Source organism: Sitophilus oryzae, unplaced genomic scaffold (assembly GCF_002938485.1).
Source record: "Sitophilus oryzae breed Bouriz unplaced genomic scaffold, Soryzae_2.0 scaffold_466_pilon_pilon, whole genome shotgun sequence".
NCBI lineage: Eukaryota > Metazoa > Arthropoda > Insecta > Coleoptera > Curculionidae > Sitophilus > Sitophilus oryzae.
The window spans coordinates 3,499,228-3,520,909 of record NW_022147047.1 but is presented as its reverse complement, the minus strand read 5'-3'; the positions used below and the strand labels follow the sequence as shown (position 1 = coordinate 3,520,909).

The 21,682-nt window shown below is 35.0% G+C and overlaps 1 protein-coding gene across 1 annotated transcript in view; it reads right to left on the bottom strand.

The window, feature by feature from the left end:
* Positions 1-890: 890 nt before the first annotated feature.
* The window catches only part of LOC115886064 (zinc finger protein 629-like), a 188,776-nt gene continuing 167,984 nt past the window's right edge, over positions 891-21,682 (bottom strand). The window contains exons 7-10 of the mRNA XM_030905092.1: positions 14,505-14,763; positions 10,024-10,395; positions 4,084-4,303; positions 891-1,279 (exon numbers count right to left, since the gene is read on the bottom strand). Of these exons, the coding sequence (XP_030760952.1) occupies positions 1,048-1,279; positions 4,084-4,303; positions 10,024-10,395; positions 14,505-14,763 (1,083 nt within the window). The 3' untranslated portion in view covers positions 891-1,047. The remainder of the gene's footprint in view (positions 1,280-4,083; positions 4,304-10,023; positions 10,396-14,504; positions 14,764-21,682) is intronic.

The following is a 21,682-nucleotide window of genomic DNA, read 5'->3' as shown; positions in this document are numbered from 1 at the left end:
AGCTATTCAGACGGAAAACAACACCACCTTCTTAAGCTCGGTCCAGACGTAACGACTTATCGTACGATTTGCTTTCCTCGACAAAACGTTGCAGATAAAAAGTACAGTGTAGACAGCAAGTTTGAACAAATTTTAACTTCTGAGATTTTATATTTTGATAGACCGAATCTTGAAAAAGACACAATTATATAGTACTTCCTGTTAAACATTATTAAAATTCTTCGATTTTAAGTTTAAAAACGGTTATATTTAAAAAAACTATGGTATTTTTGGAAAAAAATATATAGTATTTCATTTAAAAATATACGACTTTGGTTTGAAAATATGTTTGAATCACTCTGTATGTTGACAAAAATGTTTTCAAAATGTGCGTTGCCATTGCCCCCACATTATGTAATTTTTTTTATAAAATTCACAAACCAAAAACCTAATATAGAGTTTTTTCAGAAGGTTCAATCACTCTCTACATCTTTTAGGATTTTATCTGCAACGTTTTGTCCACATAAAGGTTGATTCTCACTATACCTTCCGTTTTCATTCCATATTCGTTCCGTATTTTTTTATTGTATTGACGCTATGCGTAAGCTTCCGTTCCGTATCAGTTCCATACTTTTTATTGTACAATTTATATCATTACGAAACTTTTATTTTAAAAATTTGTTACTTTTGAAAAAGGTAATAGATTTAATTAAGAGCTGAAAGAATAAATAAATATCAGCAAAATTTTAACAGAGCTGGTACAAATGTAAAAACTTCACAATGCTGTTTCCGATACGCTTCAGTCCGTCCGCCAAAAAAATGTATGGAAGGAAAGAATATGGAACGGAAGGGAAACGAAACGGATAGTGTGCATTGTCCTATTCATTTACATGATATAATATTTTATGTAAACGGAAGGGAGCTGATATGGAAGGTATAGTGAGAATCAACCTTAAGCGAACAGTTCTTGCGTCTGAACCGTGTTTCATACTACGTATATTAGCCTCGATCGAGGTCTCTTCCCAGGATCAAGGAGAAGAACGGATAGAATTCAGGATACCCCCACCCTTAACGGGGAGTATTTATGTGCGTGGTGAGGTGCTTGGACAGGTAGTCTGCGCGGGCGAAGCACTTGCCGCACATGTCGCAATGGTACGGCCGCTCGCCGGTGTGGATGCGCAGATGCCGGGTGAGATCGCTCTTACCGCCGAACGCGCGGCCGCAGAACAGGCAGACGAACGGTCGTTCCCCGGTGTGCTTGCGCACGTGCAGTTTCAGGTTCTCCTTTGAACGAACACACCTAAGAAAATAGTTAGGATTAGTCCGTTTAATTATTTCATACGGTTGCAAATACTGGTTGATAGAACTGTCGTTAAAATACAATTACTATGGTAATCGCAAAACAATTTCCGATGCACGTGATCAACTTTGAGTGACAAGCAATGGCGACAGCGCTGCCAGATTTTGACGATTTTATGAAATGAATCTTAATTTAAGAGTAACAAACAATATATTTATTATATAATTTTAAAAAAAAAATTACGTTTTATTTTTTATTTAATAACTAATATCTTAATAAATAATTGATTTATTTGTTTTCGTTCGGTTTTTATACATATTGGCCAAAACTAGTCCATTATAAATATTATTCAATCAAACTTACTTCTCTGACTGCAGTCAAAGATAATAAAGGACCTTTATTGTAACGTTCTCGTTCAAAATAGTTTATCAGGAAAGCTGCAAGCTCTTTGCTTCGACTGTTTAAATGCTTCGGTATATTTTCATTTGAGAGGAAGGAAGTGTGCCGAGTCATGGAAGTTCATAAACCAAGTCAAAACCTCAGAAAAACAGACGGCCAAGCTACAATTAATACTAATGAATAAATGGAAGGAATACTACGAACCACTCTTAAAAATAGCCAGGAATACGCCACAATATCACCCACAGAGATAAATATTTCCGGAGAAGTTATTAACATCGACATACCGCAAACGAAAAAGGCAGTGGTAGCACTGAAAAATAACAGAGCCCCGGGACCGGAGAATATTCCAGGTGAATTGTTAAAATGTGGAACAGAAAAACTATTTAAAGCCTTAACCTGGTGTATAAATAGATTCTTGAACGGCGCCCCAATACCAAAAGAGTGGAAAATCGCCTATATATCCTCAATCCACAAAAAGGGAAATAAACAAGTGTGCTCCAACTATAGAGGTATATCAGTAACAAGTACCCTAAGTCGATTATACGGACGGATCCTTAGAGATTTAATAGAACAGGAATACCAACAACAAGAAGAGGAGGAACAATCTGGTTTTCGGACTTGGAGAACCTGTACCGATAATATTTTCTGGCTGAAACAACTAATAGAGAAAAAAAGTAGTATTGATCAGGAGACACACCTCATGTTTATTGACCTTCACAAAGCATATGATACCGTTCCAGTTAACAGACTATTCAAGGTACTACAGGACATTAACTACACCTTAATTAGAGCTCTGAAAAACTTGTACGAAGAATCGACATCACAAATTAAAATAAGCAACACATTATCTGGAAGATTCTTTGTCAATAAAGGTCTACGACAAGGATGCCGTGTTTCTCCCACATTATTTAAAATATATGTAGCAAAGGCCTTGAGACAATGGAAGAGAAAATGTAATGGAATGGGCATTAATCTGGGAGATGCCTGTCTATATACCCTGCAGTTCGCAGATGATCAAGTTCTTATGGCCAACGATAAAGATGATTTGGAGTACATGACAAGGAAACTACAAGAGGAATATCAACGATGGGGTTTGGAAATAAATACAGGAAAAACTAAATATCTACCTATTGGTCCAGAACTATCTAGCGTACATCTAGAAAATGAAGAGATAGAAGCCTGCAATGACTACACCTATCTAGGAGTGATATTTCATACAACAGCTAAAGATGACAAAGAAATTAAAAAACGAATATCACAAGCTAGAAGAACAATTGGCTGTTTGAATGGAGTATTTTGGAGTAATGAAATAGGGAAGAAACGGAAGATCAATATATACGAGACCCTGGTAAAGAGCAGTCTACTTTATGGTGCAGAGACTTGGCGAATAACGGAAGCCAACCGAAAAAAACTGGAAGCGGTAGAAATGGATGCCTATAGAAGAACCTTAGGAATTTCCCGAAGAGATAGAGTCCGAAACGAAGAAATCCAACATAGGATAGGAATAGAGGGATCTTTGGCAACCGACATCGAACGCCAACAACTTATGTGGTACGGACATGTCCAGAGGATGGATGACACACGACTTCCAAAACAAATTATGCAATGGATACCCCAACATCGAAGAAAACGTGGAAGACCTAAGAAGACTTGGAAGAAGGGTGAGGTCACAAGAGCAATAAGTGCCTGAATCTAAGCGAGGGACAATGGAACGATCGGAAGATGTGGAAGTTAGGCATCGGACAACGTCGCAAGACGTTCTATATATCTATATATATATTCAACACACAATTTCAAGAAATGGAATACAAAAACTCGAAAATTTAGTTCTTAAAAGAACTGTTTGTGCTTAAAAGTACAATTTAAAAAAAAAAGACTATAAAAATAAGCAAAAAAACGAGAATTACTCATAAGGATTCAACAACACGATATTAGGATAATTGTCAAATAATAAACGACAACCTTGCTGAAAACAGCGCAATGTAACCAACATAGCGATAATAAAATTCGGTTTAAACTAATTTTTGCAGCTTTAATCTAAATAAAATATCTTTTACAATCACTTGCTCTATAAAGTAAAATGAAGAGCTGCTCGGTATCTTAAATTATACAATAAATTTAAACATTTTTGCCAAAATTTCATTTAGTCAGGTTTATAGACTTTAGTGTCAATTTCGATATGATTGATGACGTTCATCGGAAAATATTTTGCGATTACAATATTTTCTAATGTTCCCACATTTGCCAAACCATTGGTTTTGTTTGGTATGGCTTTGGTATGGTAATGGATCTGTAAGGTCGAAGTGATTAACCCCCCTCCCTCCCACTCATTGTTATGGCTAAGGAAGACGATTAAGCAAATCTAAACTAATCCATCATTGTTTTTCAAAAATTGTACTTACTTCCCACAGAACGGGCAGGCGAATCTTCGCTCCCTCTGTCTGTCAGAACTGTCATTGGCCTCGGCCCGTAACAGTGTTGCCAATGCCGCCGCGTCTGTACCGTCCGCCCTCAAAAGTTCGCTTGTACTCGTGGAAAGACTGGCACTCACCCTCGAATCGATCGTATCGTCTTGCTCGGCTTCTTGCTTATCTGTGTCCATTGTAGATCCTCCCTCACAACCTGCATATCAATGAATATATACTGAGTGACAAAAAAAGGCGAACACCTATGTATATATGAGAATCATTTTTATATGGAAACCGATATTATGCTACGATGGTTTTTGTAGTTCATAGTTCACACATAGTCCAGAAAATAAAGGTTGAAACCATGGCCTAATTCGTCAAAGGGACTTTTCAGGCGGATTGTGTACCTTTTGGGGAGTAGTTTTAGAGGAAAAAATTAAAAATTTACTAAAAATGGTCCCAAATTGCCCAAAAATCAGTTTTTCGCAAATATCTGGCAAAATATGCCATATATATTCAAAAGGTTCTTATAATTTTTTATGTAGAATTAGTAGTTTTCGAGATATTCCGCCGCGAAGATCCCCGAATTTGAATGAAAGTGTCAAGATAATTTTTTAAGTTATGGACCCAATCTTCCAATATTGGTGGAAAACCGATTCTTTGACCTTTAGGGCCATTTTTTACCGATTTCCTGGGAGTTTACGAAAAAAATGTCAGGATCTTTTTTGTAAAAAAAATGTAAATTGCATATTTTGACAATTATTTGCGAGAAAACTTATTTTTGGGCCATTTTTGGCCATTGTTTCGGCCAAAGCTGGTCGAGCACGTATTTGTTTGATTTGGTTGTGACAAGATAGCAATAATTACTTTGAATAAAGACGATTTAAACACTTTTCGTTATTTTTTGCAACGAATTTGTTTAAATTTTAGAAGATTTTATAATTTTTTAAGATACTAAAAAAAGAGAAAATTATTTCTGTCCTTGTTTGGGTGGCTATTTTTCTTAGCAACCACTATAGCAGGGCAAAAACAACTACAGGGTTTGGCGGAAAACCGACAACTCAAATCTGAGTTTATTTCCTTCATCTATGCTGCGATTTTAGATAATTTTGACATTTGTCGGTTGAGATTAAACGTCAAAATCTGATTATCTGTCTTTTACGTTATTTGGATAAACACCTTGAGACAAATAGCACCAAATTGGCACCAACGAACTGAATCTATAAACGTAAGAGAGATAAGCACATATACAGGGTGATTCCTGTAAGTCGGTCATGCTTTCGGGGAATGATGGGGGACGTCGAAATATTAATTTTGATATAGCACACTATGAGTCGGAAATGCCTCTTACGCAAGATACAGGGTGTTAAAGTTTTTGAAAAATTAAAGATATTCTTTAATAGTTTTTTAACAGTTGAAGGTATCGTTATAAAAGTTTATTATAGGGGTCTAACTAACAGAGACACTTTAAATGTAAAGAGAAGAGGATTTAGTTTCAACCAGTGGCGTAGTCGTGATACGCATCGGGTAATATTTTCAAAAAAAAATAGTACGCCACTGATAAAAATAAAAATTTCGGAGTTTTTTTATTTGCTGATTTTATTTCCAAGAAAAAATGTCTCTTGCAACTTTCTTCTAACACCATTTTGTCACAATTTAAAAATAAATATTTTTTTTAATGAGAACTTTAAATATGCGAATTATTATAACTACCTTAAAACTAAGAATTTTATTATTAACAATACAAAAAAAATTCTAGTTAAATTTATAATTTTTTAAAAATGTATTTAGAGCTGATAGTAAAAAGTACCAAAGTTACCCAAGATGAAGGGAGCTAACGATGCACATGTGTTTCTGCCCTCTAGTTATAATAATTCGCTGTATTAAGATTTTCATTAAAAAATATTTATTTTTTAAATTGTGACAAAATGGTGTTAGATAGAAGAAAGTTGCAAGAGACATTTTTTCTTGGAAATAAACCCAGCAAATAAAAAAACTCCGAAATTTTTATTTTTATCAGTGGAGTACTATTTTTTTGAGAAAAATTACCCGATGCGTATCACATCTACGCCACTGGTTGAAACTAAAACCTCTTCTTTTTACATTTAAAGTGTCTCTGTTAGATAGACTCCTATAATGAAATTTTATAACGATACCTTCAACTGTTAAAAAACTATTAAAGAATATATTTGATTTTTCTAAAACTTTAACACCCTGTATCTTGCGTAAGAGGCATTTCCGACCCATAGTGTGCTATATCAAAATTAATATTTCGACGTCCCCTATCATTCCCCGAAAGCATGACCGACTTACAGGAATCACCCTGTATATGATGTACAAAATGGTAGGCGCAATTATACAGGGTGTTTCCAAAAATATGTGCCATCTCTCGTGAGGAGACTCCTCAAGTAACAATAAGATTTATTTTTTATATCAACATAGGTCCGATTCTACTTTGTTTCGTAGTTACAGGGTGTTAAAATCTTAATAATCTTTCGATTTGATATAATTTTTTTCCAAGTACTTTTAGTGATTCGAATGAAATTTTAAGGATAAAAGTTACTATAAGTGCTATATAGATATTTTAACGCTAAAAAGTGTCGATAAATTCATCAGGGACGTGCATACGGGTTATCACTGGAATATTTGTTCAAAAAAAAAAACATGTGCGCCACTTACTTTTTTCTTTTGATATTAAATTTGTGTGGATCATTTCATGCCAATTGAAAGTTTTATCTTGATATTTGGCCAAATTCGGCCCCCTTCATGAGATTAACGTAACTTAATTAATAAACACATTTAATAAAATTAAAATACAAATAAAATTAATATATTATAAATTTGACCTAATTTATTGTTAAATATTATTACTATTGGTCCAAACTACAGCAATTTGAAATAAAAAATAATAGTATTTAAGATATAATTACAAAAAAACTAATTGTAAAAAGTTTTAACATCCTGTAACTCTAAAACTACGCATTTTCATACCCATGTTTATAAGATCTTTTTTCATATTTTTGATGAGGAATCAATAAGTACTTATTTAAAACGTTCGAAAGTTAATGATATTAATTTTTTTTTAAAGATTAGACTTTGATCAAGGCAAATTAATAAAACTGCGTTTATCTCATCAAGGAGACCGAAGTCGGCAAAATATCAAGAGACAACTTTTAATCGGCATTAAACTTGTTACACTATTTGGCTAACAAGAGAAAAAAAAGTTAGTGGCGTACATGCTCTTTTAGAAAAACATTCCAGTGATAACTCATTTGCATGTCCCTGATGAATTTATCGACACTTTTTAGCACTAAAATAAATATGTAACATTTATAATAACTTTTACCCCCAAAATTTCATTCGAAACGCTAAAAGTACTTGGAAGAAAATATAACAAATCGAAAGATTATTAAGACTCTAACACCCTGTAGCTACGAGACAAAGCAAAATCGGACCTATGTCGATATGAAAAATAAGTCTTATTTTTAAGTGAGGAATCTCCCCACAAGAGATGTCACATGTTTTTTGAGACACCCTGTCTAATCTACATCGAACTATCATTCAAAAAATATACATTTCAACTTTCCAAAACATGTATTTTTTGAACATGTGTTTATTACCACCTAATTCTGCAAAGTAAATAGGCTAGTAAATAGGGTAGAAAACGAAAGCAATCGGCTCGGTCTGGAACTAAATACGCAAAAAACAAAATCATGATAGTTGATAGGCAACATAACAACCATCCAAATATAAGTCATATCGACCGCTTTGAAGTCGTTAAGTCGTACGTATACCTGGGATCACTATTGACAAATACAGGCACATCGGAAGAAGAGTTGAAGCGTAGGTGCAACATGGCAAAGGTAGCTGTTGGGAGACTGACCAAGATCTGGAAAGACCGCCAGATTTCAAGAGCCACCAAAAACCGGCTAGTCAACTGTTTGGTACTCCCAATATTGACGTATGGCTGCGAATCGTGGACTCTCAGGCAGGCGGAACGTAAGAAGATCGATGCTACCGAGATGTATTGTTATAGACGTATGCTCCGTATCCCATGGACTGAACGCCATACAAACGTTTCCATTATAAATGAACTTAATATTACTAACAGGCTTTCCTGTAAAATCCGACTAAAACAACTAAAATATTTTGGACATATAATGAGGAAAAGTCCGGACAATATGGAAAGACTCATAATTCAAGGCTAGGTGGAGGGACGTAGACCACGTGGCAGCTCTCCAACTCGATGGATAGACCAGATCACGACTAGCTGTAGCAAGCCAATGCACGATGTCATCGAGATGACAAAAGACAGAGGCGCATGGAGAAAAATCATCCATGATGTTACGCTGACCACTACACTCCCTAATGGGAGTCAGGACTGAAGAGAGAGAATTCTGCAATAATGACGACGTGACATTGGCGTGACGTTATAGGGAGAATTGCGCCTAATAAGGACGCTTTAAAACACTTTTTGGTATATTTTCGATGAGTGACTTTTTAGCACTAAAATAAATATGTAACATTTATAGTAACTTTTGCCCCCAAAATTTCATTCGAAACGCTAAAAGTACTTGGAAGAAAATATAACAAATCGAAAGATTATTAAGACTTTAACACCCTGTAGCTACGAGACAAAGCAAAATCGGACCTATGTCGATATGAAAAATAAGTCTTATTTTTAAGTGAGGAATCTCCCCACAAGAGATGTCACATGTTTTTTGAGACACCCTGTCTAGTCTACATCGAACTATCATTCAAAAAATATACATTTCAACTTTCCAAAACATGTATTTTTTGAACATGTGTTTATTACCACCTAATTCTGCAAAGTAAATAGGCTAGTAAATAGGGTAGAAAACGAAAGCAATCGGCTCGGTCTGGAACTAAATACGCAAAAAACAAAATCATGATAGTTGATAGGCAACATTAACAACCATCCAAATATAAGTCATATCGACCGCTTTGAAGTCGTTAAGTCGTACGTATACCTGGGATCACTATTGACAAATACAGGCACATCGGAAGAAGAGTTGAAGCGTAGGTGCAACATGGCAAAGGTAGCTGTTGGGAGACTGACCAAGATCTGGAAAGACCGCCAGATTTCAAGAGCCACCAAAAACCGGCTAGTCAACTGTTTGGTACTCCCAATATTGACGTATGGCTGCGAATCGTGGACTCTCAGGCAGGCGGAACGTAAGAAGATCGATGCTACCGAGATGTATTGTTATAGACGTATGCTCCGTATCCCATGGACTGAACGCCATACAAACGTTTCCATTATAAATGAACTTAATATTACTAACAGGCTTTCCTGTAAAATCCGACTAAAACAACTAAAATATTTTGGACATATAATGAGGAAAAGTCCGGACAATATGGAAAGACTCATAATTCAAGGCTAGGTGGAGGGACGTAGACCACGTGGCCGCTCTCCAACTCGATGGATAGACCAGATCACGACTAGCTGTAGCAAGCCAATGCACGATGTCATCGAGATGACAAAAGACAGAGGCGCATGGAGAAATATCATCCATGATGTTACGCTGACCACTACACTCCCTAATGGGAGTCAGGACTGAAGAGAGAGAATTCTGCAATAATGACGACGTGACATTGGCGTGACGTTATAGGGAGAATTGCGCCTAATAAGGACGCTTTAAAACACTTTTTGGTATATTTTCGATGAGTGACTTTTTAGCACTAAAATAAATATGTAACATTTATAGTAACTTTTACCCCCAAAATTTCATTCGAAACGCTAAAAGTACTTGGAAGAAAATATAATAATTCATTTTCATGAGAGGATATGAAATATAATAATTCATTTTCATGAGGTTTCATGAGAAAAATCCTTAATCTTCGGATTGTTAGGGGGTTGTGCAAATTATCTGAGAATCTAAACCCCCTTTAATAACATAAGAAAGTATTTACCGCCTGCATCATCAGTTTCCGGCTCGACCTTGACCTTAACCTCCATGTCTCCTTCCTCCTCCTGCGGCATCAATGCCTCGTTACTACTCGACACCTGGTCACTGCCTTGCTCCCCCTGAACGATCACCGCTACTGAAGTACTCGAATCCCCTCCAGATGGCCTCCTGGTTCCGTGGAGCCGTTCCAGAGCGTGGTTCAGCCGGTGTTTCTTGAAGGACTTCAAATAGCGGAACTGCATGCCGCACACGTCGCAGGAGAACAGCTTATCGGCTGGAAGTCTCGCCCTGTGGTTCTGTTCTCGGTGTTTGACGTAGGCGGATCTGTACCGGTACGACTGGCCGCATTGGTCGCAAACGAAAGGCTTGTCCGGGCCTAGAATTGTAAAAGGAAAGTTATATCAGTGTAGATTGTAAAAGCAAGAAACCAGAAAATCAAGGTATAGTACTTTCATTTTATTTTTTCTAGGCATTTTACATTTTCTAGGCATTTTCTAGGCTAACCTTGTGTGTTAAGGATTTAGCGCACGACATGTGTCATGTTGCACACGACATGTGCCAATTTTAACATTTTTAACCTCCAATGTTTAGCTGAAACGCCAAACGCAACGCAGCCGTCAGAAAAGTGTCATCATTACATCGCAAATTATTTCACAAAACTGGCAAAAACTGAGTGAGTCTGCTGCTAATTTGTAGTCGTAGAAAAAATAGCGTAAAAAACTCGTTCGAAAACTTCTTTGTACGCCTTGTATCGACAAACTGTCGAACTCGTGTGCAAAACGTCGTTTTCGGAACTCGTTGTTTAATATACTATTGTTACTAATACTAATATAATATGTATTGTATTGAGCTAGAACAGGATCTCGCCCAAATCCCGAGGCTGGTTTTGTAGCTCCCGTATTTCTCTAGGTGTGCCGTCCGGACGGCATCCTGCAACAGTGACGCTGGACGGGATCTCGCCGAAATCTCAAGGTTGTTCTGACCGGGCGGTGTGTGTGCGGGCTGTACTAATCCGAACGACGTACAACTCGCCGAGACATCGCTAATGTCAACGTCACTCCGGGACTCGCGTTTGTGTATCCCACGGGACGCTGTTAACTTCGCGATCGATCCAGGACTCGCGTGAATGTGTCACGGGACACCTTTAACTCCGACGCCGATCCGGGGTCCGTATTGCGCTGTCAAAAAGGACACCGCTCCGATAAATACTTAGCTGTGACCATCGGGACGCCTGTAACGACGTCGCCGCCGTTTAGAGAGTCGCGTCGTGGTAGAGTGTGTTGCTCCGGTACCTACGTGTCTGTGTTCATTAGGACGCCGCTAAATCCGACGCCGATCTGGAACTCGCGTCGTCGTGTCTAATAGAACGTCACTTCGGGAACGCGTTTTGAGTTCGCGTGATAGAATCAGTAATCGATCAGAACTCTAGAGGTACACGGTTGTTATTATAAATTTTGCTTTACGGGTTTCTAAATATACATTTTATTTCACTATTGTTACAATTCGAGAACGTGAACTTTCCTTGATTACTTTTGTACATAATTAATTTGTTAAATAAAAACCTATTGTTACGTTATAATTAATTGTGTGTTTTATTTTCTTTTCATCTCATCACTCCCTGGTATCTCCACTGTATAAAAGCTATCCGTACTGGCACTAGTGGTCTCTCAAACACTTTAAACTTTGGGGGTGGCGCCCAAGGAACCGAACCAAGGCAACTCGGCGTCCGTGAGCATTCTCAAAAACGGAGGGATCCTCACAGATTCTACAGATAAAAATAAAACAAAAAGTTCCTACGAACATATCCCCTAAAATGCTTCCGGAAGAAATTACAGTCCTCAAAAGGTTAAATAAAAATAATATATTTTGTTTATTTTTAGAACATTGGTAAACCGTTTTTCTTGAAATTGGGTACTCTTACACACATTTTAATGCCCAAGCGAATGGCGATAGTGTCAAGTTCTGTAACAACCCTGAAAGGCTACTTTCCATTAGGGTATAGAGTACTACTTGAGGTACTTCTTTTATCCTTATAGATACAGTAATTTTTGAATAAATAAAGATTAAAGCTAGGATTTTTTTATGTAAAAAGATGCTCTTCGTCTTGTTCGAAACAGTGACTGGTTTTCAAGATATTTGCGTTTAAGGGTTCCGCTGCATCGATTTTAGCATTAGCGAAATCAGGAGATTAATTTATTTAAAATTATTTTACATTCTGTCATTTAACAAATACTAAAATCGATGAATCGTAATCTTTAAACGCAAATATCATGAAAACCGTTCACCTTTTCGTACTAAACGAAGAGCACCTGTTTTATGTAAAAAAGTTCTAGTTTTTTAGTTAGCATTTGTTGAAATTACTGTGTCTATAAGGAAAAAAGAAGTACCACCAGTAGTACCCACTCTCTTCCCTAATACAAAGTACTCTTTCAGGGCTGTTACAGAATGTATTAAAATCGTAATTCGCTTTGGCATTAAAATCTGTGTAATAGTACGAAATTTCAGAAAAAAAAAACAGTTTACCAATGTTCTTGAAAATAAACCAAATACAGCGTGGTCCGAAGTGTATTCCGGAAACTTTGGTAGCATATTCTGCAGATAAAGATAAGTAAAAAAGTTCGTATAAATGTATGTCCAAGAATGCTTAGTTTCCGAGATACAGGGTGTAGAAATTCCATTTTTATTTTAATTTTTTTCAAATAATTTTTGAAGTAACGTCAATATTTGGATGAAAATTGGTGTCTGGGAGTTTCTTGACATGAGAAATGTGATTTTGATGTCGATATGACTCCTGTCTGAAGGGGGCGCCACCTGCATGTGTTTTAACTGTTTTGAAGAGTAATAACTTTTCGTCCGCACCTGTATAAAAGTACTGAGTGAAAAAATATACATTTCCGTGACTTTTTAAGTAAAAAATGTCTCTTGTTAAAAGTCGCGACGAGTAACCGTTCTCAAGATATTTAGAATGGAGATGTCCAATATAAATAATAATATTGACCAAAAAGAAACACGTTCAGTGATAGTTATTTGACTGAAATAATAAATTCGGGAAATTTTTATTTTTTTTATCAGTCCAGTTATCATTTTCCTGCGAAGAAATGATGATAAAACAGTTTCTGTCAAATTTATGATTTCAGTCTAATAACTATTTAGTCAACATCAAAGAATATACCTAGCTAGAAAAAGAATGGACTCTGCCATACTGAAAAATGGTCCTAGAGAAGTGTCGCCATCTATTGAGTAGGACTGGTTTTAAATGGATCGAAGGGTATTTATTGAATTTTGCTCTAAAAAATTAAATTTGATTATTAAATCTTATTTTTAACACAAATTCAACAATACTAATAACAAGTATCGTTGTGATGTGTAAAAAATAAGTTTTAACAGTATAATTTATACAATTATTAAATAAAATTAAAGCCAAACATGTGTAAATGTTATTTATTATTTAAAGTTTTTATTTATAAGTCAAATAGGTATTTAAACATCGTTTATTATAATAAAACAAAACCAACGTAATACGCCCACAGTTTTGTAAATGAAGTAAATATAAATAGGTACTTAAATGATTGCAAAAATAAAAGACTTACATTATATTTTTAGGGCCACAAACAAAAGGAATTGTCTAATAAAAACACATATAACAAATTATAGTTTGAAAAACCTTTTAACAATCATTTTTGATGATTGGCGCTATGACAACGACAATATTTTTTGAGAATTTGACAATAGTATGACAATGTCCGTTGGAAACTATGGAAACTACAAAAAACATCTGATTGAACGCCATCTGGCAATAACTAGTAGCAATTTCTTAGCCTAAAAATTAATTGCATTACCACCTAGCGCCCGAGGCTGGAACTATTTTATTTGAAATTGCCGTGGAAACGGTGGAACCGCTTTTGCTATTTCAACATGTTTAATTTATGTCAATGATGACAGGTATTCATAATTTCGATTCCAAATATTTCGAGAACCATTCCTCGTGGCGATTTTTACCAAGAGATCTTTTTTACGTAAAAAATACCGTAAATGTATATTTTTTTACTTAGTAGTTTTATACAGGTACGGAAGAAAAGTTATTACTCTTCAAACCAGTTAAATGGTGGTTTAGTAGGTGGCGCCCTCTACCAATCTACCAACAAAAGAAGTAATATTGACATCAAAATCAAATTTATCATGTCAGAAAACTCCCAGACACCAATTTTCATCAATATTGACGTTACCTCAAAAATTATTTCGAAAAAATCGAAATAAAAATGAAACTTCTCCGAAACTAAGCATTGAAACATACATTTATACGAACTTTTTTACTTATTTTTATCTGCAGAATATGTCACCAAAGTTTCCGGAATACAATTCGGACCACCCTGTATAGGGTATTTTAATGTAAGGTAGAAAATATATATCATCAAAATAAAGATTCAAGCATTAAAATGATGTTTGAACCTTTAAGAACATTTTTGAAGCAAGAATGATGCTTACCTACGGCACCAGGCAGGTGTTGCAACGCAGCGTGCTGTTCCAGCAACCACGGCGATGGAAATCCGGCCAAGCAAGCACCACACCTAAAAGCTGCCGCTCCCAGGCCGTCCAAAGGTGGTACGAGGCCTGCCTCCAAAAACCCCGCCAGGGGAAAGGGTAGCAAGGGGGCGCCGGGAGTGGAGGCGCGCGAGGATGAAGCCGAAGAAGGGGGTCTGTCTAGGGATGAACCGCCGCTTTGCTGTTCGACGTCTAAAACCGGCTGTTTCAAAAACAAAATAAACAGTTATTTGAGTAACTAGTAAAAAAGGACATATTTGTTGCACAATGCATGAGTTTTGCAGTTTGAGACAAAGTTAAGAGCTTAATTGCAACATTTAAGTAAGACTGTTTTAATTTTTTTGAACAGAAATTTTGATTGGCGTTGTTGACAGGTGACTAGTTCGACATTTCTACACATATACCCAAGCAGCATTTGGACGTCGGCACAACGTTGTGTCACGCGACCAAACGTCGTCGGGGAGCAACGTCGGCACAACCTCGTGCCAACCCTAGTCTGCACTAGTTTGGAGAATAATTTTTGGGTCGAAACGACGTTGGATACCGACGTTGGCTAGCAGCCTAATTTAGTACAAACTGCAACGTTGTTTAAAATCCTAATTCACAGAAATACAAAACTATAATGATATGGCGTCTAAGTCGCGTTTTATCCTAAATTGGGATAATCATAGTAAAAATATTATTTTTATGATTTAGTTAGAGACATATGCCAGATGGCAGTAAAGGAAAACAAAACAAAAGTATTTAAGTGTGGAGAATGTTTGAAGATCATAATTATTGAAACACTTTAACCGACTCTGTAACTCGTTACCCAAGGCAAAAAAGTTAAACGCAAACAACTTTATTATTGATAAATGTATTGTTTCTACTTTGAAAAATACTAATGGGCCTTAAAATTAAAGAAGTTTTAAAAAATTTCTTGAATTTTTTTTAGTAGAATGAGAATAATTTATTCGCAGTCGAAAAAATTGTTTCCGCGTTTTGGTTTGGGGTCAAATATTTCAAGTTAATGTATTTAAAAAGCAGGAATTGCTATTTTAGGGACGAAACGTTTTCTTATTCAGCAACATGGCGGCTTTCACTTTGTTGTTTTGGAGATTAAGATGGAGTAGTTCAAGTAGTCGCATACTGGTTTAATAAAGTCGCAGTTCAGCCTTAGCAGGTAGTATACTAGTCGCAAGATTGCCTAATTTAGTCATCCTAGAGTCTAGCTTGTGCCGCCCTCTATATTCTAAATAAACGAGGGAATGGATAAAGCGTCGGTAATATGTCGATGTATATTTAAATTTAGTTTTATATGTACCTTTCTTATGTCCCATTTTAATTAAGTTTTTTTTAATAAAAACAAAAACAGCACTGAACTGTCTGACCGAACAGAACAATGAAGTGAAAATTTAAGATTTAAGGTTATGGTTCAATACGGTTGCAAAAAGGTAGTGGCTCGACGTCCTACCAACATAAGAATAAGGAAATCTAAACAACGTTGGAATTAGTAAAACAGACGACGTTTGCATAACGTTGGAATAGGTCCTGAAAGTGACGTCGGAAAACTCTTTATTGCCCACATTGTAACTACGTTGTCTGAATCACCTAAAGATCACTTAAGCAAAAAAGGTTACAAGACAACGTTTATTCGACGTCGCAGAAGCTTCTACTTTATTGTAGTACTAGTTCAACGTCGGCACAACGTTACAACAACGTTTACATTTATTTTAATACCCAAGGTACGGAGCTAACTATTTTTTGTAACTAATCCAACGTTGTGTTTATTAAACACGTGGTCGCAAGTCGTGAAAATGCTACTTGGGTAGCGCTAAATCGACATCGATACATTTTAAAAACAAGGTCTCCATTTATTGTCGATTCATTTTCTAAACATGAGTTTCTCTCTTCTTAGACACAAATATAATATAATGTACATTCTGAGTGCACATGTTGCACACAACAATCAATGCTTTTGGCACATGATGCACACAACATTTTTTCAACGATCGAATTAAAATTCTTATTTATATGTTTATTAAAAAGTTTTTACAGTAATTCACTAATAATTTTACCAGTAAGAATAACACTATAAACAAATATTTTTTTTTATTTCATTTTAAGTTGTAATGTCGCAGTTTGAACAATACACTAAAGTAATCGATCAGAGTGCAATGATTTAAATCAACTTGATTTAAATCAAGATATAACAGCGCTTTCAGATGGAGCGGACAGTACGCGCGGAGCGTCCGCGTGGATGTTTATTCAATATAGCTCAACCGGACGGAGCATACGCGACCCATGTGAAATCGTTCATATAGACCCATGGTACTTGCTCAAAGTCGCGGATGCTCCGCTCCATCTGGAAACGCTGTAAATCGCGATTTAAATCAACAGATTTTTTTTATTTTAATCATGGATGTAAATCAAAATAATCGACTTGTTGAAAAAAAAAATTATGATAAATCGAAAGATAACTGTAAAAATTATAAACACTTTCCTATAAAGCTATAAAAAGGTATTCATATATTAAATATACCCTATCAGCGATTTCAGATGGAACGGACCGTCCACGCCGATGTTTTTTCAAGATAGCTCATGCGGACGGAGCATACGCGACCCATGTGAAATAGTTCATTTAAACTCATGGAACTGGCGGACGGTACGCGCGGACGCTCCCCTCCATCTGAAAACGCTGTATATCTATTCATCAAATAACTACAAAGTTACACTTGCTGTTGTAACGTTTAAATTCTTTAATAGATCGAAAAATAATTGTAAAAAATATAATATATATTACATATTCCTAATATCTATTCATCTAGTAAAATATTGGACCGATTTTTGAAGTTATTTTACTTCTGTGAATCTATTACACTTCTAAATGGCAGAGATTTGTTTTGAAATTGTGAAGTGCTAGAAATCCGGTATTTGAATACATTTCATTCGCAAACTCTAGTGCAGAACTAGTTTCTTCTGATGTTAGGTTATATTTTTATTCCCGAGGACTAGTCAATGTCAAAAGATAAAGTAGAGTCAAGACTGTTTTATACCTTTTTTGAAACAGTTCATTGTTGATCAAGCTAACTTCCGCCTTCCACACTTAATGATATATAGAAGGGGCATTAAAAATATGAAAATGCATTATTAAATTAAACGATGAATTTGCTTTTGCCAGACACTTTTTGTGCGAGAAAACCTAAAAACAAAGATTTTAAAACAAGAAAATTATGGCGTATTATTCATTTTGAAATCCACACACAGACATAGACTATTTAATTTGGTATTTTGTTTCTTTGCATTTAGAAACAGTGGCTGTTGAAAACAGAAACATCTTGGACACAAAGTGCAGAAAATGTTTCGAAACATTTCATTTAAAAGTTTTGATTCCGCATCGAAACATTTCAGAAAGTGGCTAGTGCCACCACATTAGAAGTACATATAATAAAGCCACATAAAATATACCAGCTGTTGCATCGTCGGACGGGACATAGGAACTCCCATGTAAATTTTAATGGGGTCGATTATTCGCTTCCCTGATTATTTTAGAGAATAATTCTATTTAAGTTTATTGAAGAGCACTAATCCTGTTTTTTAAATGGCCCAGAGAAAGAAATCATTTGGCGAAATATCAGGAGACCTTGCTGGCCAATTTACTGTATGATTTAGGCTAATAACGTTTCCGTTAAAACTGTTGTCTAAATATTCCCGAACAGCCAGGGTACTATGTGCCGGGCGGCCATACATTTGGTACCACACTTCCTGATTTTCACTAGCGGCATCATTTAAAGCAGGTAAAATATGATTTTCGAGTAGTTCCAAATAATATTCTGCATTTAAATTTCGCGTAAGAAATAATGGCCCGATAAAATTGTGTCCGAATATCCCTCCCCAAACATTTACTTTCTGTGGATATTGCATCCTTGTTTCGACAAACCTGTGTTGGTTTTCTTTGTTCCAATATCGATAATTTTGAACATTGGGTTCATTATTTAAGGTAAACGTGCATTCGTCAGTGAAACATATGTTTTTTAAAAATTCCCTATCCGTGTTTGCTCTTTCCATCATATCAAAACAAAACGCCTGCCGCCGTATTTCGTCCCCATCTTGTAGCTCTTGGTACTTTTCATATTTGAAGGAATAGTATTTATGTTGTTTCGAAATTCGAAACGCTGTAGTGTGATCTATTACTATTTCATCCTCAAGTTTCCCTGTGCTGATCTCTCCATCGTTCTCTTCCACGCACAATAAAACTTCCAAGTCAGTATCATTTCTTGCATCTTCTCTTTGTTCCTGTCTTGCTTCACATCTGCAGTTATTTATTAAGGTACCTTTGGTCTCAAATCTCTGGATATTCCTTGCGATTGTAGATTTTCCAGGTATCGGTCTATTCGGATACAGAGCAGCAAACATGTCCGACACCTTTTGATAACTATTTCCTTGATAAAACCATTTAATCATCAATACTTTTTCTTCGGTAGTGTAATTCATGGCTAATATTTTCGATGTAGGTACGAGTTTTTAATAATAATAATAAACCACTAAATAGATACATTTCTGAAATGACAACTTCATTTGACAGTTATCTTTTACCTTGACTGATGCTCATAAGTAAATACAGGGCCGTAAGAAAGGAGAAATATTTAAAAAGAAATCGGCGATAACTCGTAAACGGGCTAATCAAAAATATCTAAAGTTATTCTTTTGAATGCTTTAGATATTTTTATCTTTAGTGCTCTTCAATAAACCTAAATAGAATTATTCTCTAAAATAATTAGGGAAGCCAATAATTAACCCCATTAAAATTTACATGGGATTTCCTATGTCCCGCTCGACGATGTAACACCCGGTATAGGTTTCGAAAATGTTTCCTATTTGTGGCATAGCGTTTCCATTGTTTATCCAAAAATGCTACTTGGGAATAGATCCTGTATGATCTGGCTATAGTACATAATAATAAATTAGTATTAAAAAAAGTCTTGAAAACACTAATAGAGAAAATTTGAGGAAATGTAAAGAAAACACGAACTATATATTTACAGATCTTTTATTTTGTCGAAAAAAAGTTACTTTTACAACTATGATATGCATCTTTTACGAAGATAAGCATTGCAGACATAATAGAAAATCATCTAAATTGCGGTAATTGTCAATGTGCCCGAAAAATCAAAGAAACACAGACTCATAAAAACATAAATAGAGAAAAAATATATGAAAAACAACAACAAAAAGGGAAAACAAGCTCAGCTTTTATCATAGAAAAAGGTAACTAGATTATACTTGTTGCATTTATCCTACAGATGTCAATAAATTTAATATTTTCCCGATAAAATGTTAAGGAAATAAACATTTATATTTTAATAATAAAAATACTGACGAATTATAGGATTATACAGCCTCTACGATTTTTTTTTATTGGACTGAGTGAGTATAACCTCTGGTGAACTATTTCTACTGCAGTGTTACTATATTATATTAATTAATATAATTACAAAGCATTTTGAATATATTTATAAGATTCATAAAAAAACTATTTTCGTATTCTGTTTAAATTTCAATCAATCTACACTCCCTGGCCCGAAAAACGGACACCTTAAAATGTTGATGTATTTTAAAGTTTCTTATACAGGGTGCTACAAATTCGAGGTATCGCGGTAACCGTAATAGATACAAACATGGTTAAATTGGGACAAAGTTGTCGCTTTGGAATGTTCACCAAGATGCCATCAAAAAAGTTTTAAAAATTTCAAGGAGTTTTTGGGAAAAAACGAATTTTTTTGAAAATAAATTTTATTTTTTGCTGTCGTTATTTTTAAGAAAATCAAAAAACTAATTACACATTCTCATAGCCACTTTATAAGGGCTATCTGATAGTACTTTTAGATTTTCAAATTATCTGATAATTTGTGAGATACAGAAGCCAAATCAAAAAAGTCCCTAGTGAACCGATTTTGATGATTTTTTAAGCAGTTTGTAGCTAAATTATTTGACTCTTTAGCACCTCTTTCTAGACTAAAAATGAAAGTTCCCATCTGTCAAAATTTTGTTTTCCCTCGTATAATTGATATATGATAACCAAGAGACATTAAAAAGTCAAATAATTGAGCTACAAATTGCTTAAAAACTCATCAAAATTGGCCAACTAGAACAAAATATATTAGACTTTGAAATATATCAAAATTTTAAGGTGTCCGTGTTTCGTGCCGATAAGTGTAAAAAATTTAGGAAATAGTCACATCTTAAATATTTTCAAATTGCCTTGAAATCTTATAATCAAACAGGAACTTATACGAAAACTATGTGTGAATTAAAAATCGAAATAACGCTCAACAGAAAAGGCTTTAAATATGCTAAAATAATTTTATTGCATTTTAGTATATTAAGGTGTGTCAACACCCACAAATCTGCTGGGATTAACTTGATTATTAATATATGCCACCAACCTCTAACAAAAACAACTTTGAATCTGCTATTTATATGCGTACAAATGTCATAATTCATTCTATAACATTCGAATGAAAATCAAACCAGTTAAATCTATTGTTCAATGTTCATATTTTTATAGCAGATCATTATAAACCTACTATAAATTAAATTTAATTTTTATTACCGTGCAAGAAATTTAAAAGTTAAATTATGTTATTCCTGCTAAAGGTTGACCTGTACGTCAAGGTTTTACTGCCGATTCTGCCGACGTTATTTTGACTTTTATTTATGCGAGAGTGTGTTTGTGTAAAAACTATTATATGCACGTTTGTTAAATATATTTTACTTAATGAATAATAATATTATATCAACAGATAAATGTCCCTACATTTTTTTTATATATTATACTCGTTAAACATAACGTTATAAGCAATGTCTAAAGGCTTGAGTAAATTATATTACAATAATTGCAATAGTTATATTGTAGGTATTTTGTATGAATTAAGTACTACGTTATAAGGGAAATTGTTCTGTCGCTTTGAACTATTGTACAATAGAAAGTATCTGTCTCTAAAATTACGATAAAATAACAATTAAACAACTAATTAATATTAACAATAACACAGGTTTGTTAGTTTTATAGGAACATGTATTAAAAACGAATAAAAACACTGCAGTCAGTTTCAGTGGCTTCCTTTACGAACTACACAGAC